The sequence below is a fragment of the Leptodactylus fuscus genome, chromosome 6, assembly GCF_031893055.1.
Source record: "Leptodactylus fuscus isolate aLepFus1 chromosome 6, aLepFus1.hap2, whole genome shotgun sequence".
NCBI lineage: Eukaryota > Metazoa > Chordata > Amphibia > Anura > Leptodactylidae > Leptodactylus > Leptodactylus fuscus.
In genome coordinates this window covers 121264398-121286677 of record NC_134270.1, presented here as the reverse complement: position 1 = coordinate 121286677, position 22280 = coordinate 121264398, and the positions used below count along the sequence as shown (strand labels likewise).

The 22280-nt window shown below is 41.9% G+C and overlaps 1 protein-coding gene across 5 annotated transcripts; it reads left to right on the top strand.

Annotated features, from left to right (window-relative positions):
* The first annotated feature begins 2976 nt into the window (after nt 1–2976).
* Nucleotides 2977–21664, top strand: ATXN7L3 (ataxin 7 like 3). Of its 5 annotated transcripts, none has more exons than XM_075278367.1 (12): nt 2977–3194; nt 4004–4121; nt 6988–7120; nt 10516–10687; nt 11018–11136; nt 11414–11436; nt 13041–13086; nt 13261–13292; nt 13542–13613; nt 14952–15067; nt 15933–16066; nt 16693–21664. In XM_075278367.1, exons 2-12 carry the CDS (start codon nt 4071–4073, stop codon nt 16833–16835), a joined length of 1041 nt encoding a protein of 346 aa, XP_075134468.1. In that variant the 5' UTR covers nt 2977–3194; nt 4004–4070; the 3' UTR covers nt 16836–21664. The 5 variants fall into 5 exon arrangements, with proteins under 5 accessions (XP_075134468.1, XP_075134471.1, XP_075134470.1 ...); XM_075278370.1 differs by having other exon boundaries at nt 2977–3204; nt 11018–11115; nt 13545–13613; XM_075278369.1 differs by having other exon boundaries at nt 2977–3204; nt 11018–11115.
* The last annotated feature ends 616 nt before the right edge of the window (nt 21665–22280 follow it).

Below are 22280 nucleotides of genomic sequence, written 5' to 3'. Positions count from 1 at the left end.
TTATTATGGTGAGCTGCTGAAAGGGCTGGAATGACGTCATCCCAGGTCCTACAGCGTGCCAGGTCCTGCAGCGAATTGAACCGTGAGAAGCACCAGGTACGGGAGTGAATTGCAGTGGTGTACGGGAATTCTATGTAGCCTATCGTTCAATCTGGGACCCAAGGTATGTATGTGTGCATTTTCAGACAAATCCGTTCGCCCGTGTAGGTGTGATTGAGGAACAAACATCCAAACACACAAACATCCAAATACTTATAATATTAGTAGGATTAGTAGGATCTACTGCCTCCATAGACATAAAGTCCTATGAAAAAGTTTGGGCACCCCTATTAATCTTAATCATTTTTTGTTCTAAATATTTTGGTGTTTGCAACAGCCATTTCAGTTTGATATATCTAATAACTGATGGACACAGTAATATTTCAGGATTGAAATGAGGTTTATTGTACTAACAGAAAATGTGCAATATGCATTAAACCAAAATTTGACCGGTGCAAAAGTATGGGCACCCTTATCATTTTATTGATTTGAATTCCCCTAACTACTTTTTACTGACTTACTGAAGCACAAAATTGGTTTTGTAACCTCAGTGAGCTTTGAACTTCATAGCCAGATGTATCCAATCATAAGAAAAGGTATTTAAGGTGGCCAATTGCAAGTTGATCTCCTATTTGAATCTCCTCTGAAGAGTGGCATCATGGGCTACTCAAAACAACTCTCAAATGATCTGAAAACAAAGATTGTTCAACATAGTTGTTCAGGGGAAGGATACAAAAGGTTGTCTCAGAGATTTAACCTGTCAGTTTCCACTGTGAGGAACATAGTAAGGAAATGGAAGACCACAGGGACAATTCTTGTTAAGCCCAGAAGTGGCAGGCCAAGAAAAATATCAGAAAGGCAGAGAAGAAGAATGGTGAGAACAGTCAAGGACAATCCACAGACCACCTCCAAAGAGCTGCAGCATCATCTTGCTGCAGATGGTGTCACTGTGCATCGGTCAACTATACAGCGCACTTTGCACAAATAGAGGCTGTATGGGAGAGTGATGAGAAAGAAGCCGTTTCTGCACGTACGCCACAAATAGAGTTGCCTGAGGTATGAAAAAGCACATTTGGACAAGGCAGCTTCATTTTGGAAACAAAAATTGAGTTGTTTGGTTATAAAAAAAAGGCGTTATGCATGGCGTCCAAAAAGAAACAGCATTCCAAGAAAAACACATGCTACCCACTGTAAAATTTGGTGGAGGTTCCATCATGCTTTGGGGCTGTGTGGCCAATGCCGGCATCGGGAATCTTGTTAAAGTTGAGAGTCGCATGGATTCCACTCAGTATCAGCAGATTCTTGAGAATAATGTTCAAGAATCAGTGACGAAGTTGAAGTTACGCCGGGGATGGATATTTCAGCAAGACAATGATCCAAAACACCGCTCCAAATCGACTCAGGCATTCATGCAGAGGAACAATTACAATGTTCTGGAATGGCCATCCCAGTCCCCAGACCTGAATATCATTGAACATCTGTGGGATGATTTGAAGCGGGCTGTCCATGCTCGGCGACCATCTAACTTAACTGAACTTGAATTGTTTGTCCAAAATACCTTTATCCAGGATCCAGGAACTGATTAAAAGCTACAGGAAGCGACTAGAGGCTGTTATCTTTGCAAAAGGAGGATGTACTAAATATTAATGTCACTTTTCTGTTGAGGTGCCCATACTTTTGCACCGGTCAAATTTTGGTTTAATGCATATTGCGCATTTTCTGTTAGTACAATAAACCTCATTTCAATCCTGAAATATTACTGTGTCCATCAGTTATTAGATATATCAAACTGAAATGGCTGTTATAAATACCAAAATATTTAGAACTAAAAATGATTAAGATTAATAGGGGTGCCCAAACTTTTTCATAGGACTGTACATAGTGGCTCTGCTGTTACATACAGTCTCTTGCCCCCATAGACATACATAGTGGCTCTGCTGTTACATACAGTCTCTTGCCCCCATAGACATACATAGTGGCTCTGCCCATACATAGCCAAGGACAACATCTGTAAGGGGTTTGTATGTTCCTGGTTTGTGTACGTTTCTTCTGGGTGCTCCAGTTTCCTCCCACATTTCAAAGAAATACTGATAGGGAATGTATTGTGAACCCTATATGGAACAGTGACCGCCGATGTTTGTAAATTGTTGTGGGATGGCACTATATATACGTCAGGGCTTGGTAACACCAGCACTTGTACTCCGTACAGGGATTCCGTTCCCCTCTCCGCATTTTCGCTGCAAGCAGCACTTTTCTCTCCACATTTTCTTTTCTCTCCGCATTTTTCGCCCTCTTTGGACGGATAATGAACGGAAACCACACGGACCCCATTATAGTCTATGGGGTCTGTGGGTTTCTGTGGCTAACTTCTTTTTTTAAGCGGATTAGGTTTCCATTTGGAGTGTCCCCAAGCGGACTCCCCGAACAGAAACCCAAACGCTGATGTGAACCTGGCCAATGTCTGTTTGGGGATTCTGTACCCCATTCTTCCCTCCAGCGCCCCCTGGGGCTCTGGCGCACTCCTACTCTGCTCCGATTTCTACTGTCACGAGGTTGTCTCAGGAGCTCTGGGGTCCTAACGACCACAGATGACATCCACAGGGGCCACATGTGACCTGTTTGTTTGAGACCTCAGTTGGAGACAGATTTGCTTTTCAGGAATCTAGAAAAGCTGAGTGGCAACATCTAAGGAGGCTTTAATGCCATATTAGCAGTCACCCACCAGTAATACAAAGACAAGGCTAAAGAGAACTGCCAGAACTTTACTGGTAACTTCTAGATTCCAGGTGAAGAGATTTAAAGGAACAGCTCATGGACAAGCGCCTGTGTGACCATTACCACACTGAGTGCCCCTGTCAGTCTCAATGCCCTGTCTCCATGACAACACCCCATCACCACCGCCCCCTTCTGCCTCCTACCCCGACACTTCCCCGCACTCGGATTGGTTGGCTCACTTTCTCCCTAGTGCTGCAGTTTCCTCCCGCAGTGGATGGATCGCCGAACATGGATGTTGATGCTGCTGTTTACGGTCACGCCCAGAGGGGCGTGGCTTCTCGCTCGATGCGCTCAGCCGGTGATTGAGTCCGCCTGGTAAGGTAAAATGGCGGATGGTGCTATTAGGTGCTGAGGAGACCGGACAGACGAGGCAGACGGGGGTAATGCTGGGTATGAACAATGAGATGGCTGCTAGCGACACGTCGTATACATGGCTCTCAGCTGCGGCTGTATGTGTGATGGCTGTAGGCTGCTGTGTATGTGAGGAGTGAGTGCTCTACTTCCATAGCAGTGTGTATTGTGCAATGCCCTGGTATTTAGCGGTTACTGGTCTATAGACTGGCAGCACAGGGACATGGAGGATAGCCCAGCATGGGAGTTAGCCATCAGCTTGAACCATGTGCCATTTACATAGTCTATCACATTGCAGGAGGACTGCAAAGCCCAGCCAGTCATGATAGTTGTTTGCTGAGATTTGTAGTTCCATAGCCTCTGAATAGCAACCTAGTGGCAGCCTCTGTGGCTTCGTCTGGTAGCCCTGTGACTACTCGCTGACCCAAGTCACATGTTGGCATTTCTGTCACATGGTTGTCAGGGTTTTATACCTTTTGGAAGTCAATGGGATTGTACTGGAACTAAAATCTGGTCTGTGGCAAATTGTGTGAGTGATGTTTATTGTCCTCTATGTACATGTTGCTGAATCTATCAAAATGGAGAACACTGTGTAAAACATTTGTCGCAACGAATGGCATACTGGACGCGCTCCTGTTCTTTATGCGACCTCATGACCATTGTCCGTCGCAGCGAGATGTTTAGCCCGGACCGTTTAATGCATAATTTATTCAGATCTATCATATATGGCGTACTTATTTATTTATTTTGGGGAAGGGAGGTTGGGGTGTTTATAATTGTGTCTCAGAGGACTCTACCTTGTGATCACTATATCCTCTTTGTTTTTATTGTATTACAGATAGGGGGCAGCCTCTGCCCGTCTTCTGCCTGGCCAGGCATCATCATCCCCTAAGTTCTGGACGCAAATGAGAATGGAAGACATGTCTCTGTCTGGCCTGGATAACAGTAAACTGGAGGTGAGTAGGGTTCAGGAAAACGCGTTTTGTCTCACACAACCGTTGAATTCCGTTATGAAGGTGTCAGATCTTAATGTGTCTGATTTTTTTTTTTTTTTTTTTTAACTCATCCATTTAATGAAAAAAGGACACAATAGCGGCAGTTACTGTCAGTGTCCTTTTTTTTTTGTTTGTTTCTGCTTTCTGAGCATGCGCAGAAAAAAACGGACACAATGTTGAAAAAATAACGAACTCTTGCTGTCCATCAAGAATCCACTTTTTCAAACTGACACAAAAGTCCTGCATGTAGGATTTTTAGGATTTCTGACAGATTGGGTGTAAATGGACACAAGGTAAAATCCCATTGAAATGAATGGATGTTTTACTGGATTACTGACGGTTCAGCTAGTGTCCGTTGCTAAAATCTTGTAATGACAATAGCTACGGACACTGCTGACGGTCACCAACGGCAGTATGAACGCCTCATAAGCCTGTTATTGGAGGCATATGTCAGGATGATCTCTCAATATTTACCTCCAACATAAAACCCTATATTCACTGTTAAAAATAGGGTCTGCACTGTATATGTTTTTTTAGCAATAGCTCTCGGTATAGGAATGTACAATGTGCTCTACATTTCTATAGAAATGCTAAAAAGGTATGCTGATTGATACCACCAGAGGCCAAAAAGAACACACTGTTGTCCTTTATTAGGTGTATAGATCCCTGTGTTACAACAGATACATTGAGCTTTTTATGGTGTATACACATACGTTAGGCTCAAACGAATGTGCACACAATCCAACACTTAATGGGTGGAGGTTTATCAAGACTGACTTTTTTTTTTTTTTTACCATCCTATCCTTCCTATCCTCCTATTGTTTGGATGTTTGTTACTCTTTCACCGAAAAACGGCTGAACGGATTTGGATGAAATTTGGCACATAGATAGTTTGTAGCCTCGATTAAAACTTAGGCTTCTTTTTATCCTGATAAATGACATGGCTTCACGAATGACATGGCTTCACGACTGTGAACATAAATTCATAGCAGTCGTGAAACCATGTCATTTATCGGGATAAAAAGTAGCCTATGGTTTAATCGAGGTTAAAATCTATCTATGTGCCAAATTTCATCCAAATACAGAAAGTCAGAAGCAGACTCTGGAGGCAGCATGTTCGGACACTGACTTGGGAAATCATCTTTAATACAAATTGGCAGTTTCCCAATTTGAAACATGTCACAGAAACGAAAATCTAATTTGTTGCAAATTTCCAAAAAAAAACAGAGCTATGAAGGTAGCCAGAAGTCAACAGACTTCTGCTCAAGCGGCTGAGGAGGATTCAGCAAGCTAGGCGTCAAGAGGTTCTTAGAGCAGCCGAAACGCTGGAGCAGACGGATCATCGACCCCCAACAACACGCTCACTATATGGCATCCCAGCGAGATGCCGAAACAATCACAGGCACGACGCAAGGAACATGTTGAGCGGCAGACCAGCTTGAGAGCTGCTGAAACGCCAGAGCAGACAGATTATCGACTCCAACAATACGCTCGTTATATGGTGTCCCAGCGTGCTGCTGAGATGCCAGAACAATCACAGACACTGCACCAGGAACAAGTTCAGCGGCAGGACACCTTGACAGCTGCTGAAACACCGGTGCAGGCGGATCATCGACGGCAGCAATTTGCTGAATATAGGCGGGTCATCAATGCCAACAACACACAGACGAAGTCGTGGGCAGAGGCTAGTATCTTGCTAATCCCTCTGCTGCTAGAGGATTAGCCTGATTCATGGCAAAGCACAGGCCTCGTCATAAATCATGCCGGACAATACACATACATCACTCGTAGCTGTCGCCAAAGTGGTGTAATTGATAATGAATATGGTGGCATTGATGGCCCCGGTTTCACATGCCATAGTCTTTAGTTGCTTTATGAATCTGCACCACTGGGTGTAACCTGGGGGCTACATACTAGCAGGATTTTATACAAGCTATCATGACCCGGTGAGCTAACTATTCCATTATTATCAATGGAAACCTACCTAAAATATAATATACACAGTGGTGCACACCTACTGCTGTGGTTGCCCTTCATGAGTTACAGTAAGCACAGTGTTGTAACCACTGTTCACTTATGTGGTACCCAAATTGGTTGATACCCAGATATAACTATAATCGAGAAGCGACTGAACATTTCCCACCACCTTACAACAATTCTGCGTGGTGTCTTATTGGTTATTATGGGCGCTTGGTTTGCAGGTTAAGACTAATTTTACTGGTGCAATCATTAACAATCAGATGTAATATATTGAATTGCAGGAATATCACATGTTGGCGTATTTACAACCAGAATGTCCTGCTATTGTCACTGTCCAACAAAGCCTCTATGCAGACTTGCACTTGCTAATTCTGTGGGGGTCTTACTTTCTGCAGTGACTTCATTTCCATCACAAACAAGACAGACAGTCTCACAGATGACTCCCATTGTGACCAGTGATTGCATCTACTACTGACAATAGATGATGTCACAGCTTGTCTCCTCCCCCTCCCCGTATAACCAATATCTAGAAAACTCTCCAATAGACCTCAATGAGTCGACTATAAGTCTATTGTTATTTATGGCCATGATTATGCCATAAAGCACATCACTAAATGCTGTTCACAGAGCAAATGACAAGCTCAGGCAAGATGGCAACCCACATAATCATGTACAGAAGATGGAATTAAAAAATCTATAATTACAAAATAAAACCAGATTTAAAAAATGTCACTGGGTACGCCTTCTGAACCACCAGGCCTCTGCAGGGAGATATATTATTATCTATATGTACCTGGCTTCTATACTTATGTGCTTCTTACTCCTACTCATTCATGGTCTTTCTTAGGCTCTGGCTCATGACATATACACAGATCTGGTGGAGGACACATGTCTCGGGCTGAGTTTTGAAGTCCATAGAGCTGTAAAGTGTGGCTACTTCTTACTGGATGAGACCGACCCTGAAAGTATGAAGGATTTTGGTATGTAATTGCTTTCTCTGTGTATGTATTATATATGTCTTATCTGCATTACTATTAAAAGGCCTTTCCCAGATGGGACATTTATTTCATAGCCAAAGGATATGTCATGAATAACTGATAGGTGTGTCTCCCAGAGGTGGGACTTGCACCTACCTGTCTCATGGCTGATATGCTATGACAGAGGTGGTCATACATGTATGTTTCTCTCCATTCACTTCTATGGGAAATAAAAAAAAAAAAAAAAAAATCTTCTACACTGGAATCTGTTTTGTGCCGTGGTTGAAAGTTCCTATTCTCAAGGTAGTTTACATTCACTGTGGTTGGACTTGCATTTAGTTTACATGTATGGTATATTAAGAGAATATCCCACCAGATATTTTTAGATTAGGGATCCTGTTTTTCTTAGCCGGATCAGGGGTCCTAGGCAAACAGTAGCCTTTGCTTTACATAGGCTGTAATTATTATCAGTCAGCCTCCTGTAAAGCAAAGGCTACTATTTGCCTAGGACCCCTAATCTTAACATACCATACATGTAAACTAAATGCATATCCATTTATTTCATGGTTGACTATTCATTTTTGTGTGTGACCTAACATTACATTTCTCCTGCAACAGCTGCCTAAAGCTTTCCTTGGTGAATACAAGTGATACCTGGGAGTGTCAGCGACTAGACCTGCAGAAGTGATTTGACCTAGGGCAGGTCTAGACTTTGGATGTATTCTCATGTTTATTTGTTATTTATTTATTTTTTTCTTTATCCAGCAAAATAACTATTTCCTCTCTCAAATAGTGGTATGGAAGAGTCCTAATGCCTTTGACTTGTCCGTGGGTGCTATTCTAGCTTTTTAATGGTGCGGCTAAATTGAGAAGGTTGCTGGGAGTTATAGCATGCTATGTATAGGAGACAAAGCAGTAGTTCAAGAAGCCGATCAGTAGCTTCTGATGTGTTGTACCGACAATTGTCATTTAACCCTTTCCCTGCTGAGGACGTCAGCTCTACGTCCTCCCAGGGTAGCACTTCGGTAGCGGAGGACGTAGATAATACGTTCTCCCCACTAATGCCGATATCTCTGGACTGCCTAAACATATCTTGATGCTTTGAAATTCAAATTAAAGATGAGAATCATGATAGAATTTAGTTTTGGAGCAATTTTCTGTTGAAAACGCTATTTGGCATTGGGATCCAACTGCAGATCTCAATTCCCGACTGCATTTCAACAGTGAATCACTCCAAAACTTTAAGTTCTATCATCAAGTTCTTGGTATCATTTTAAAGATGAGATTTTCCTCTTTAAAAAGAATTTTAAAGCATCAAGATATCTTAATTCAGCCCAGAGATATAGGGCTTTAAATTGTGTCCCCCCCCCCTCCTGTCTCTGAAGCATTAGTGAACTGTAGCAGAAGGGGAGGGGAGAGGAGCAGCTTGCAGTGTGCACAGTGATAATGAATGATCTTCATTGTCTGTGCTAACCTGTATGTGACACCAGGACTCTTCTGTCTCTATTAACCCTTCTCCTGCCAATCAGAGTGCATACTATACTTTTGCTCTCTGAATGTCACATACAAGAGCTTTACTAGTGGGGTATTCTTATGTAATACCCTCTAAACCTAACCAGAAAGTTTATTGGTGCTGTGACCCAGACGTTTACCATTGTCCAGGTTGCAGCGCCAAAAAAAAGTCGCACCAAACACATACACAACACATACAAAGTCATGAATAAAGTTTACATTTCACCCAATCCCTGTCCTGTCCATACCTGAGATTTCTGCAGTAAAATACATCTCTAGTGATGTCCGTTACACGCTAAAATAATACTAATAATGATTATCGCTAGAGATGAACATATAGGTTGCTAAAATTTTTATACAGGGATGGAAAATAATATTTTTATGTAAAGTCCTATTTAATTTGGATGCACAAAATGGGATGGCGCATTTCTGCGATTTTGGCGATTCTTTAACACCCGCCCCTGTAAATATATACATGTGTGGTATGTATGAAATCCTCACATATTGCAGTTTTATGGATAGTACATTTTGTTTGCAGAAAGGCATTACTTGAGCCGCACTTTAGTGGCAAATTTGAATTTTTGTGCAATTTTTGCTTGTAATCTCTGTTTGCATGAAGGTGGTTGTATATATGAACTATTAAATTGTGTTTTTATATACGGTATGCTGTGTAATATGAAAAATGTTAGATTTTGGTATCACAGTCACAGTTTGGTAGGTGCAGTATAGATTTTTAACATATTAGTGAATAACAGCAAAATCCTGCTTGTCTTCTGTATCAGTGTTTTTGGGAGTCCGAGCTCTTGTTGTAGTTGATGTTTGCGGTACATATCGTATATATACACATTGTATACACCATAAGCTATTATTTTAAATGCATTTTGTATATGAATGTGAGATTGAACATGAGTTTTAGGTGCAAATATGTGTTTTAGCGCATTTTTTCAAAAAATTTATTGTGTTTGTCATAAAGTTGCATGAAGGTGGATGTGGCTATTACTGACCCATTAAGACATTTGTAATCTTCAGGTTGTCTACTTTCAAAAAATATATAGGGTTTAGGGATTCACTTACTTTTCATGGTGTGTAATCCCTACATTTTATAGGATGATACTTTTTTTTTTTTTTTTAATATTTCCAGCTTCAAAGCAGATTTTTGTTCCTTCTAGTTCTGGTGATTTTCTGAAGACTCGTGCATGCGGGTGTAGGCCTTAGTGATATGAATGACCTCTGCACATGTTGAACTCTTATTTTTAGGAGGTTTGGTGCATATAATTTTTTGTTTGGTTTCCGCTTTTAACAACTAATATACATTTATTTGCATTTTTTCATAAAACATTCACTTTAAATCAAAAGTGCATGACGGTGCCTGTTCATGTACAGTGCCAAGTGGCATTCTGACAATGCTGCAGGTGTCTACTTTAAGAAAATATATAGGTATGGGGGGTTGGATGATTTTTTTAATGTTGCAATTTAGGTTTGATTTGTCCATCTCAAAACTGTGAAAATTGCTCTGGCTACTGGAGGTGCAAAATTTCCAGAGACCCTTGGCTGTGAAAGGGTTAAGTAGGTGTTTTCTAGGACTAGTACATTGATGACCTATTCTCATTAGTATATAGGTCCTGGAAAAACCATTCATTGGGCCCCAAAGAATCTGTTTGAGGCAGTGTCCTAATAATAAAGCCTCCAACAAAGAATAGAAAGTCTCTAGTACAGAAAGAGAAATTCTGAAGCAATTGAAAATGGAGGACTATATAATGGATTTTCCTGTTCATGTAATATATGCACGGCTAGTGTGAACATCTTTCCTATATACTATATTCCAGTAGACCGGCCTCTGCCTTTGTTGATTTGTTTTCAGTTGCTCCTTTCCTTTATTCTTGCAGAAATCATTGATCAGCCGGGTGTGGACATCTTTGGCCAGGTCTACAATCAATGGAAGAGCAAAGAATGTGTATGCCCCAATTGTAATCGGAGTATAGCAGCCTCCCGCTTCGCCCCCCACCTAGAGAAATGTTTAGGAATGGGCAGAAACAGCAGTCGCATTGCTAATCGAAGGTGAGTGGCACAAAGAGGGGGGTGTTGTTTTTTTTTTTCTCTTCATTTCACACAGTTCCCTCCACCATGCACATTGAGAAGCAGGGAACGCTCTGAAAAGAGAAGCAAGGGAAACAGTAAAAAAAATAATGCAGGATTTCACAGAAAGGGGCAAATACTTTGCTAATAAAGTATATTACAGAATTTATTAATACCACAAATCCTGCCAGAAAATCCAAAGGAGTCTGAATAGTTCCACTTTAATGGCAGAAATAGGAGCTTGTACCTCCAGGGTAGGTCTCCTTTTAATGACTATAGATTAATGATGATATATCTGTAACTGATTTCCAGGATTGCAAGCAGCAACAATATGAATAAGTCCGAGAGCGACCAGGAAGACAATGATGATGTCAATGATAATGACTGGTCATATGGATCAGAGAAGAAAGGTGCGTTTAGTCAGTCCGGAGGTAACTAATGTGCTGTGTTTTATTACTATACTGCTTTTCTGTGTCTCATTTATTGGCCTAAATTAAATATTATCATCTTTTTCTCCTCCTTTTTTTTTTTTTTTTTTTTTTTCTTCTCTCTCATATTTTCATTCCATCTGTCTTCCCTTGTATTGTTTCACCTGCTAAATCTTTCTACTCCATTCACATTGCTCTTCTTTCATGCACTGTTCTATTCTACTTCCCTGCCTTATTCTGCACCACTACTTTATTCTTTTATATCTGTTTCCATCTGTAGCAAAGAAGAGAAAATCAGAAAAGGTAAGAGATGATCCTCCTCTGTATCACTTTTAACTATCTTATTAAATATTTAATCTTGAGTAGGAGGAAATGGACACGCCATACAAATCCTATACGCTGTATTATGCCTAGTGCATGGCCTGAGGGTGCGAAGCATAAGAATTCAGAACCTTTGTGTTATGCTTCACCCCCTTATACATGGATATTGACTTGGCTTTGCCTGGAGTGTTCCTTTAAAGGATTTATTGATATTGATGAGGTGTCATGATGAGATGGGTGGGGCTCTGACACGCAGTAGAATGCTTATCAATCCGCTGTTTGCAGCAGCCTCCAGCATTGGGGCTATACAGTGTGCAGAGCCAGAAGCATAAGGCTTGACCCCTGGCCGCGCTGGAGTACTGCAGCTCACTTGAATTTTAATGTCTTGTGGTTTTGCTATGGCAGTTTGCAGAGGAACACTCTGCAGCATATTCCTGAGAAAATCTGTACTGTACTCATCCTGTGGTGTCAAGTTCCTAAAGTGCATTTAAAGGGGCTCTATCACTGGGAAAAGTCATTTTTAACTAATCACATCCTTGCATAGCCTTTAGAAAGTCTATTCCACACCTACTTTTAGTAGTAAAAGCAATATATGTTTCATTACTGGTTCCCCCAGCTATCATCATAACAGTGGTCCCCAAGTTCTGGTGAGGCATGTGCGCACATGATTCACTATTATGGGATGATGGAGCACTGCACTCTGCTATCTCTATCAGTCCCATAGAAGTGAATAGAGTGGCAGTGCACTACCACTCCATTCACCTAGGACTCTGCAACCTCCCTTCACGTGTTTGCCGCAATCTAAAACTTAAAAGTCTTCTTCAGGATAGAGAATAAGTTTTGTTAGTGGAAAATCCCTTGAGGCCGGGGCCCCACATAGCATAAATGCCACGATTGTGCCACAGCAAAAAAACACAGTCTCTGCAAAGTGGATGGGATTCTGGCTAATCCTATCCACACGTTGCCGAAAATAATCTACAGCAGAAATGCTCCCATTTTTGCAAATCGCAGCATCTCAATTATGTCTACGAAAACACTGGCAGTTTACCTATCTGTATAATGGAAGCAGATCGTCTGCAAAGCTTTCCTTTCTGTGAAAAGTGCTGCGGAAAAAAATGCAATACGTTTCTGCTGCAGTTTTTCTCGCAGCCCGCTGTATGGGGCCTTAGATTTAAACCGGTTTGCAGTATAAGGGGGAGTTCACACGGAGTTACGTGCCACGTGATGTGGCACGTAGACGCCGCGGGACCCTTTGCAGGCCGTACACGCTCCCATTGATTTCAATGGGAGCGGGGATCGTATGCGCCGCGCTAGTTTGCGGCCGTGCATTTATTCACGGCCGCAAACTAGCGCGGCGCATACGATCTTTGCTCCCATTGAAATCAATAGGCGCGTGTACGGCCCGCAAAGGGTCCCGCGGCGTCTACGTGCCACATCACGCGGCACGTAACTCCGTGTGAACTCCCCCTAAGAATCTGTTACTCTTCAGCCAACGATCCCCATTCAATGACTTATTTATTGGTGTGTAAGATAGACGTTGCTGTTGATACTCCATTAATATAGCCATCATTTCATTGATTTTCCAGAATCCAAACTCTCCTCGAAGGTCAAAATCTATAAAACACAAAAATGGTAAGTTGTACATTTAGAAGACGCAAGAACCATTGCCTTTGCCATGTTATACGAGTCTTGGTGTTTCAGTGTGTTTATATTCCTGGGGTGGGGAGGGGGTGATATTTATTTCCTGTGGATGCAGCATAGTGTTTGTTATGATCTGTTCACTTCATTCTCTTCCAATTCTTCTAGGAGACCTTTCTGTACCCACGGACCCATTTAAGGTATGTTTGTATGATTCCTGGAAAACAAAATTTGTAGACTCTGCCACTCATTTTATCTATCTATCTATCTATCTATCTATCTATCTATCTATCTATCTATCTATCTATCTGTCTGTCTGTCTGTCTGTCTGTCTGTCTGTCTATCTATCTACTAATCCATTCTTTTTATGAATTGGCATCTGCCAAAATGACCTGAGATCTCATAGCAGAGTATTGTTCCGATGGTCATATATGTTGTTATCTCCACAGCAGTACAGTAGTAGTTCAGGAATTAGCTACGAAAATCTGGGTCCAGAAGAATTACATACACTTCTAACTACGGTAAGTGTATCAACCCCTTTATCTGCCTCTCCTCTCCTTTGTTTTCCTTTGTTTTACAATGCCTGCTATACATAGTGTTACTACACATCTGTTGGCATATGTAATGTATAACATCCTGTAAAGTAGCATTATTTAAAGAGGGCCTGTCACGGCTCCTAGTTTAAGTTTTAGTAAATTCTTGTGTTGCCCATGAAATAACATAACATCTTTTCTTAGAATTCCGTGTTCTGTGGTTCCTCCGTTATTCTTCATGGAAACATGAATAAGCTGGTGTTGACATTGCCCTTATTAAAGGGATGTGTCCCTTCATAGTCTATGATCAGCACTGATTGGATAGTTTCATAGTGTTAAGAGAGAGCTGGAATCACCCAGTTGTTCACTTATGCAAACATTTTCAGGAAGAATAACAGAGGAACAGCACAACACAGAGTTTTAAGAAAGGAATACTTCATAATAGTAAAAGTATAGGGTATATAAGTATTTATGAAGACAAATCAGAGGAGCAGGTTGAAAGCACGTTCCTGTTACTATGTTGTGTACAGGGCTTTGCGTGCTTTTTATCAAGTGGTTTCCACATAGGTCTGTTCAATTAGGAGAGGGACATCTACAGTAGTCTGTTCTCTCCCACTTTCTGATATAATAAGGGTTTTTGGCTTTCAGGAATTCAGCAGAAGTGTTCACCTTCCTTCCAAGACAGCTAAATTGTCCTCCATATGAATGAGGCTTTATAGAACGACAGCAGACTTGCTTTGTTAGATATTCCCAGTATTATTACGGTTGGCTGTAGCTTAAGCATCATATACTGTTGACGCTGGGTTTACACTAGTGCCTGGACTCCATTCTGTGCTTTCCGTCTTCTGCATGCAGAAGACGGAAACCTGTCAGTGCAGGTCCAGACATGAGCGCCGGTGAGTGTTTTATGCTCTCCACCACAAAACCTTTCTTTTTTAAATCGGACACAGAGTACTGCATGTCCGACTCTGACCAGTTTAAAAAAAACCCGGTTTCGCGGTGGAGAGCATAAAACGCTCACGGCCGGACACCTTTCAAACCCATTCAAATGAATGGGTATGAAAGAGTCCTGCAGATTTCCATCTCCTGCTCTGTTTTGTGCAGGAAACAGAAACTTGTATGAACGGAGACCGGGCGCAGATGTGAACGAGCCCTGAGCGGCAAACCTGAGGCCACCTTTTACTGCTTGTTACTAAGACAAGCGTTGGGTGTGGCACTACAAGCAAAATCATGCCCAACTCTTGTTCTTCAAGAATACAGAAAACACAAGTGTGTAGCCACCATCAACAATCTTATCAACACTGTGTATCTTCTTTTCCCTCTTAGCAATGTGGTGTAATATCCGAACATACCAAAAAGATGTGCACCAGGTCTTTACGCTGCCCCCAACACACTGATGACCAGCGGAGGGCAGTCAGGGTTTACCTCCTTGGATCCTCAGCGTAAGTGATTCTGTATGGACCTGCAATAAAATGGTTAAAATTGTCCATAATCCTAGTATGACTGGAGAGGGAAAATGAAGAAAGAATGGTTTGTTTTAGGTCCTTACCGTGCTCCGTAGTTTCATGTTGCAGTTGCTCCTAGCACTGTTGGGCGGCCTCACACCCATCTCTGAGGCCTTCCTTGACATTAGGCTTTGTTCACATGACATTTGGACTATACACTTAAAGATGAAAAAATCCTTTGTAATATTATAGGGTTTTACTCCTGAACATTGCCATAATTAAATTTGTAGACAATTCAAAAGTAACCATTTTTGGAAATAGAAATAACTTTACATTTTTCAGCGTTTTAAAGATTTTTTTTCTCTCATCATGTTAGTGGTGGTTGTCGTCTTTGGCCTTGATGGGTTGCCAGTGGATATGACCATGAACGCAGGAATAGCAGGATAGATTGAATCAGCAGCTCTGTAAATGCAATGTCTGGCACAGCAACATCCGTATACACATGGCTGTATGTGGTAATGCAACTCAGGACTGTTCACATGAATGGGTTTAGCTGCAGTACCAGGTACAGACTTCTCTGTGCCAGATACAACAGTGACTCTTTTGATTGTGGGGCCCGAACTCCTAATACATAGATGACCTATCTAAGTTTAAGTAATAATAATACTTCTGTGCATTATAGTTGTGCATGTTACAGAAGACATCATCTCTGGATACCACACACATGCTCCCAAACCTGTGCCTTAGTAGTACTGTAGTGTGGGGATTTATCATATATAGACAGATCAGAGCTATGCCCCTTATATGATGCGTACAGAGCCTTGGACCACTGATCACATCCTTCTCATCCTTTGTAACGCAGTTCTCTCCCAGAGCCTGACGGCAGTACAGATAATGACAGCTTTGACGTGGTGGAAGGACAGGCGCTGATGAGTCGATTGCCGTGGGATGGATCATCTGATATCTCTCCATCTGATTCCGCCTCCTCCAAAGCCAGTAAGAGGTTTATTCAGTAGGCCAAGTGACATGTGTGAGCAGATATCAGCTTAAAGGAATACTCTACTTTTAACAAACAATTTATACTGTACACATTTTAATACTGATGAATTTCTTTAACAACATTTACTCTATCCCTTAAATGTAGAGTAGACCTAGGGCTAAACTTTGCTGCTCTTGTTTTATACTGGTCTTGAGTTATAAGATTGTTTGTCTCCTCTTCTCAGTTCATGCATAAAGCAAAATTAATGATTTTGCTGGCTTCCTGTTCCTAGGAAGCTCCAATGTAAGGTATACATATCTAAGATGTAATGTCACATGACTGACAGCATAGTGGAGACAGACTGCTGACTGTTTCCAAAGGCAACCAGTAGAAATGCTATGAATGAAAACGACATGAAATGACTCAATCAGCACAAAATCAATAAAGCAAAATACATAGATACAAATAGAGAGAGATAGTGATATATATTAGTAATGTTAGAGTAAGTGAGATCTTGATAGAAGATGTGAGGGATTATAATGGATTACTTCGCTACTTTCAGAAACTCTGCACACTCCTCTCTATTCCTGGGTTGTGTGTGATATTACAACTCTGTTCTTTGTCCTTCTTATCTCACACTTAGGTACAAATAACTCTGATACACGGAAACCCAAGAAGAAAAAGCCAAGTCACATAAACATCAGTAGTGCAGGGGGAGCCAGCAAAAAGAAGAAACCCAAAGCCCCTGCACCCCTAACACCAGGAATGTACAGTGAACTCAACTGAACACAAGAGACGTTACCGTGTCATGGATCCAATGGCTGTGGACCTGTGTCTACATGGGCTGTTACCTCTGCCTGCTTAGCCCACTGGCTGCAAATGGTTAATACCAGGCTCATTCCTCCCCACCCCCCGGTGAATAACCCTCTTACTGTGAAAAAAAACAAACAAAACCTGTTCTATATCAATAAGAAACGTAATGCCTTATCTGAGGCAGTTTACTCCTTCCCACCATTTCTGGCGTCTTTGCGTGCTGCCATGTTCTGTATGCTGCATCTGTGCTGCCTGGCTGCCAATGATGTCATGTGTGGTGTCAGAACTATAATAGGAGTGTGTGGGCGGGGAGGGGGCTTCACAACCATTGGGAGGATAAAATGGAGTCCTTGCCGAGACTACAATTCTGCCTATTCCTGAAGTGTTAGACCCCTGCTGCTGAGTTGACTAGAAACTCGGGGTCTTTCAGTGGATAACTGGACTTTGCGTAACACAACGGGACTTCAGCTTGCCCGTGCTAGAACTCTCATCTCTGGAACTTTCTGGAATGTGAGACCGTAAACTTGAAGATTTTTCAAAGAAACAAAAAAAAGAGAAAAAAAAACAAACATGACATTAAAAAAAAAAAACCACGTGTGACCTCATCACTTCTGAGACAAAGAAGTGCTTTAGGTGTTTGGGTGCAGGCCCCAACACAACCCCAAGGGGGCGACCAAGTGTTTCTGCCTCTGGCAGGTGAAGGGTAGAAGGATATCTTGCACGTATTAAAAATTCACACTAAGTATTTCCTTGCAAGCAGATCTGCTTCATTGTAAATGTATATATAGTGGGAGCATTTGTCACATTACTGTGTTTGGGTTAAGAGCGTCAGGTAAGGGCACAGGGACTTCAGGACAGCAGCAGGTTTGTTCCTCAGGTGAAGCAGATGCGTGTCAGGTGACAGTGTTCACACAGGAGATTATATTGCACTTGTACTCAGTGTTGTTTTGGCGGCAGCACAGGAAGTCTCTGGAACTGGTACACAACATTTGTGTGATGGGGAGGAGGTGGCCATTGTGCTGTCAGTCATTGTATCCATGAGTGTTCACGTCAATCCTAGCAGGCAGCTGAGACGTCATTGTCTGACATAACCTGACGGCTAGAGGCTCAGCCATATACAGTAAAGCTGTTCTCAATCCCGACCTGTTAGAAAAGTCCCTTATCAATAATGTGATCACTGTAGTACAGGACATGACCTCCAGAGCAAGAGCCACTCTATATCTCATTATATAAAAATCCTGAACGGCATCCCCACACACCTCTGCTACCTAATCTGAAAATGTTGGTTTGGTTTTTTTTTAAATATTATATATAGGCCAGAGATTACTTTTAACTCTCTTTTTGCTTTTTTTAATGGACACATGGTCCCCATAGTGTTAAGAAAACAAGAGTCTGGTAACTTCCATAGACAATAGTTTATCTTTGGGCTGTGTAGAGACCTGTCTAATGGTCTGCTTACAGGGGTTTTCTAGGACTATGATATTTTAGCTCCACTTCCTCTGCTGAGGTGATGACATAATGTCTATTGGATGAATGGTCATGCTGCTTGGTAAGTAGTAAAGAGGCCACTGCAATCAATGTCATAGTCCTGGAAAATCCCTTTAAACATGACCTTTCACCCCTCCACTTTGCATCCTTTAATAAGTAGCGATCCACTGATTCCGGCACACTTGGGCTTTATATGCCGATTAGGCCCTGTACTGTCAATTTAGTGGAAGCCGGCTCTCTAGACCGGGTCAGGGCTCGCTCCCAAGCCCTATGCCTGCCCCGTCTGAGACCACCTACCTGACAGTAAGACCACCTGGTATACTGGACAGCATAGCCACGTACACCCATTCCATAGGGAATAACTGGGGCTGTAGAATCCACTTACTGGATTAGCGCTTATTAATGGATGCACAGGACTAAAGTTGGTGGAGATGGTGAAAGGTCCTCTTTAAAGAAGGCCTGCTCAATTTTAAAAAGCCCCTTTTGGAGAAAGATGCTGCACTATTGGGTGACACTGATGAAAACCTTTCCTGATCCGATTTTTATTTTAATCAGGTTTTATCCTATAGCTTTGTTGACTAAACTCGCTATATCAATGTCTCCATCCTAGTGCGCCTGTAAATGTAACTATGGGTGGAAATAATGATCTGATAAATGACATCAGCACAGGAAATGTCCTCTGAACTCATCAGTAGTGCAGCCTCCATCTGGTTGTAGTACTGGCCAGGACTATATCCATACAGATCACTACTCCCCATGTAGTCCAGCATCCGCCCACAACTAACAATACTATTAATCCTTACAAGATAAGTGCCGACATCTGCCCCTTGTACCCCTGCCCCCATTACTTTGGCTGCAGGTGGCTAATAGTGGACCATGACTGGTTGCCATGGGAACTACTCCATATGTCCCTTGGGGTAGTATTGATAAATGTCCCTACAGGGTCAGGAACCTGCATGATGCTCGCATTCATCGCACATTCAGTGATGCAACCCAGAGCAATCCTGTCCTCATGCCAACGTGGAAGAGGATATTCCTGAGCCTTCTAAAATGTAGATGTCCTTAGTGCACACTGTGCCCTGGCATGAGAATGGTACAGTGTAAGCCAGGCGGCCCTATAATATGCTCCTGCGTGACTGTGCCCAGTATCTGCTCTCCAGCTGAATGGGATATACAAGCATGGCTGTGTACTCAGCTGTCCGGTTCAGTGGAGCTATGCTAGTGCCTGCTAGGTTAACCCTTTGTGTTTAAAGTGAACTTGTCTCTTACTGGGTCCACTTTACATGGTTAAGCTGTGTGTTGATGTATTATGTGCCAAAATTAGAATCCGGTCCTATTGGAAGGAAGCCGACTATATGGTTGCAGCCATATGTCATCCTTTGGCTGATACATCCATATTTTCATGTGATTATGGCTATGGGCTTCAGTGCTGCAATATTTGACTTCTTTAAAGGAAATGTTCACCCATAGACAATTTTAATTTTTAATATTCTGCACTGAACAATTTCCTGGATTTTAAGAGCTGTATTTCTTCAATGAGCTCCGCATCCCCTGCATAGACATAGACCAGGTGTCAGCAACCCCTCTGGCACTCTAGCTGCTATGAAACTACAACTCCTATCATGCTCCATTCACTTCCATGGGAGTTTCAAGAACAGCAGAGCAAGTATGCATGCTGGGAGTTGTTGTTTTACAAAAGCTGGAGTGCCAAAGGTTGCCTACCCCTGCCATAGAGAAAGTGTAATATAATTCTGTTGTCTACATCTTGCCCATGACGCAGTAGCACTCCCTCTAGTGGTGGCTGCAGATAGACAATGCTCCCACCTAGTACTTTGTGCTGAGGATTTGGAACTCTGTATAACGGAAAAATGATCCAAAAACTATATTAAAAAAAGAATAGGCCAGAATTATAGTCCTAAAAACTTAAGACAGTATATAGGGAAATGTATACAATTTTTGCACTATGTGTTTGCCCACAACACTTTTTGGAAACTCCTTTTAAAATGTTGATGGTGAGCAGTTCCTATAATGTGTTATGTTACAAGAGGCTGGTATAGACACTGCAGCCTATGGCATCTTACATATGTGTAGGTAGCAGGTAATGCTCATCATCCATATAAACCCTATGTCCACCATTTATTCTTCATATATAGAATTCAGCTCCATAGAGGAGTGAAGAGCCTATCTTTACCCCCGGAGCTGTATTCACAATTCTGCTGGTTGATAACTTGTCAGACACCCCTTACCTCTTGGGTGAGTACCGATAGTGCAATGTTTTATCCTGTACTGCATTTTGGGAGTGTTTTATTAGGTGCCTGGTGTCTCCACAGTAAGCTCTGACCCAGAACGGAATTGAAACTCCAGTTGACTTTGATGTAGATTAATGTGTAAAGCTTTAGGAGGGGTTGTCCAGCAGGAAAAAAGTAAAATGGGCTCACAATGGGTTTAAAAACAAAAAATATATACTTTGCCAGCCCCTACTTTGTGGTCTTATCACACAGCAAGTGGTTCTTGAGGTGGTCACTGTTACGGGCAGGCATTTCCTGTGTGACAAGTGCCAGGTGAATAGGATAAGGGGAGTATCGCTACCTTTATGTCTTTAACCCCTTGATAGCCTATTTTTAACAACATTTTCCCCACTTTAGAACTCCTTTACTACATTATATATGCTGTAGTTCTTATGTTATAAATGAAAATGTGCCTTTAAAAGGACAGTGAGCTACATGTATAAAATATACAGCCAGAACTGGTATCCTGTGCTCCTATCTACCCCATCCGAGCTGGCATAGGCCATGTTTACCAAGGTCACCACGAGCTGCCACCTGCTTCAGTTCAACTGGAGGATGCAGATGGAAAATATCTTGTTACTGCTGGCAACCAGGTTTAGTAAAATATAGCCGGCTTCTTCCATAAACCACATCTCGCATACAACTCTTGAATAGGTGTGAAGCAGTTTCTGGAAGAAGGTAGCCATGTTTTTCTACTTTTTTTTTTATTTTATTTTTTAACACATTTAAAATAGGAAAACTGAATTTTGCCCCCTGACAGCCTGCAACAAAAATGGACTCAGTGCATATAGTGCCACAATGGCTTGCATTAAATCTGGGCATGCACAGTGGCCACTTGTTTCTTCTGTGGAACTGACAGCTGGTTCTAACCAATAGGACATGTTTGCAGGTCATTATACGTGGTTATCAGACTGTAAGATATAATTCATGTACTGTATATAAGGGGATCCATTCACCTATCCTGCACCTCCTGAGGAATAGGATGATGCATATATGACTCTGTAAATTGTATGTGTAATAAAACAGTGTGACAATTCTCTGCTAGTATTACCATTTCTTTTCTATTATTGACTATACCACATGTAGCTTGTACTAGCACTGAAGGATATTGGTTTGGCGTCTTTACCTCTCTCATGTTCAGTCCTTGAATTCCCTTGTCCTTTCTCCTCCAGATTCAGGATCCGTACACCGTGCTTTACCAATATACATTTTGGAAAAGGTCTTTGACCAGACACTAAGTTCTCATAAAAGCAATGCCAGAGAGGTTTTATTGAGAGCTGTTATATGCAGGGTTGTCTATACAGAGCCAATTCCAAGTAAACCAGAAGGGTTGCCACTTTGGATGAGACTGGGATAGAAAATGACTAGAACAAAAGATCCCTACAAGTTAGTTAAAGTTATGCATTTTAGTGTCATGTGAAGTGTAACACAGTGGAAGATATAGGGGCAACAGACTACTGACGAATATCGGGTCAGTAGTTTTTCTCCATATATAGGTCCCAGTATAGTCGCTTTATATATGACAATCATATGACTGACAACTTAAATGAATAATCAGAAGAGCTTCTCTAATAGCTGGAAAACCTCCTGGCACTGGTCAGATTTTAGTGACCGTTACATGTGGCACTTTGAAGGAGCTCTA

Bases quoted from the DNA above. Each gene is read 5' to 3' on its own strand.
- ATXN7L3 (XM_075278367.1), top strand. From the start codon at position 4,071: ATGAGAATGGAAGACATGTCTCTGTCTGGCCTGGATAACAGTAAACTG. The intron at 13,087-13,260 runs GTAAGTTGTACA...CAATTCTTCTAG, and splicing joins ATCTATAAAACACAAAAATG to GAGACCTTTCTGTACCCACG. The intron at 15,068-15,932 runs GTAAGTGATTCT...TTTGTAACGCAG, and splicing joins TACCTCCTTGGATCCTCAGC to TTCTCTCCCAGAGCCTGACG.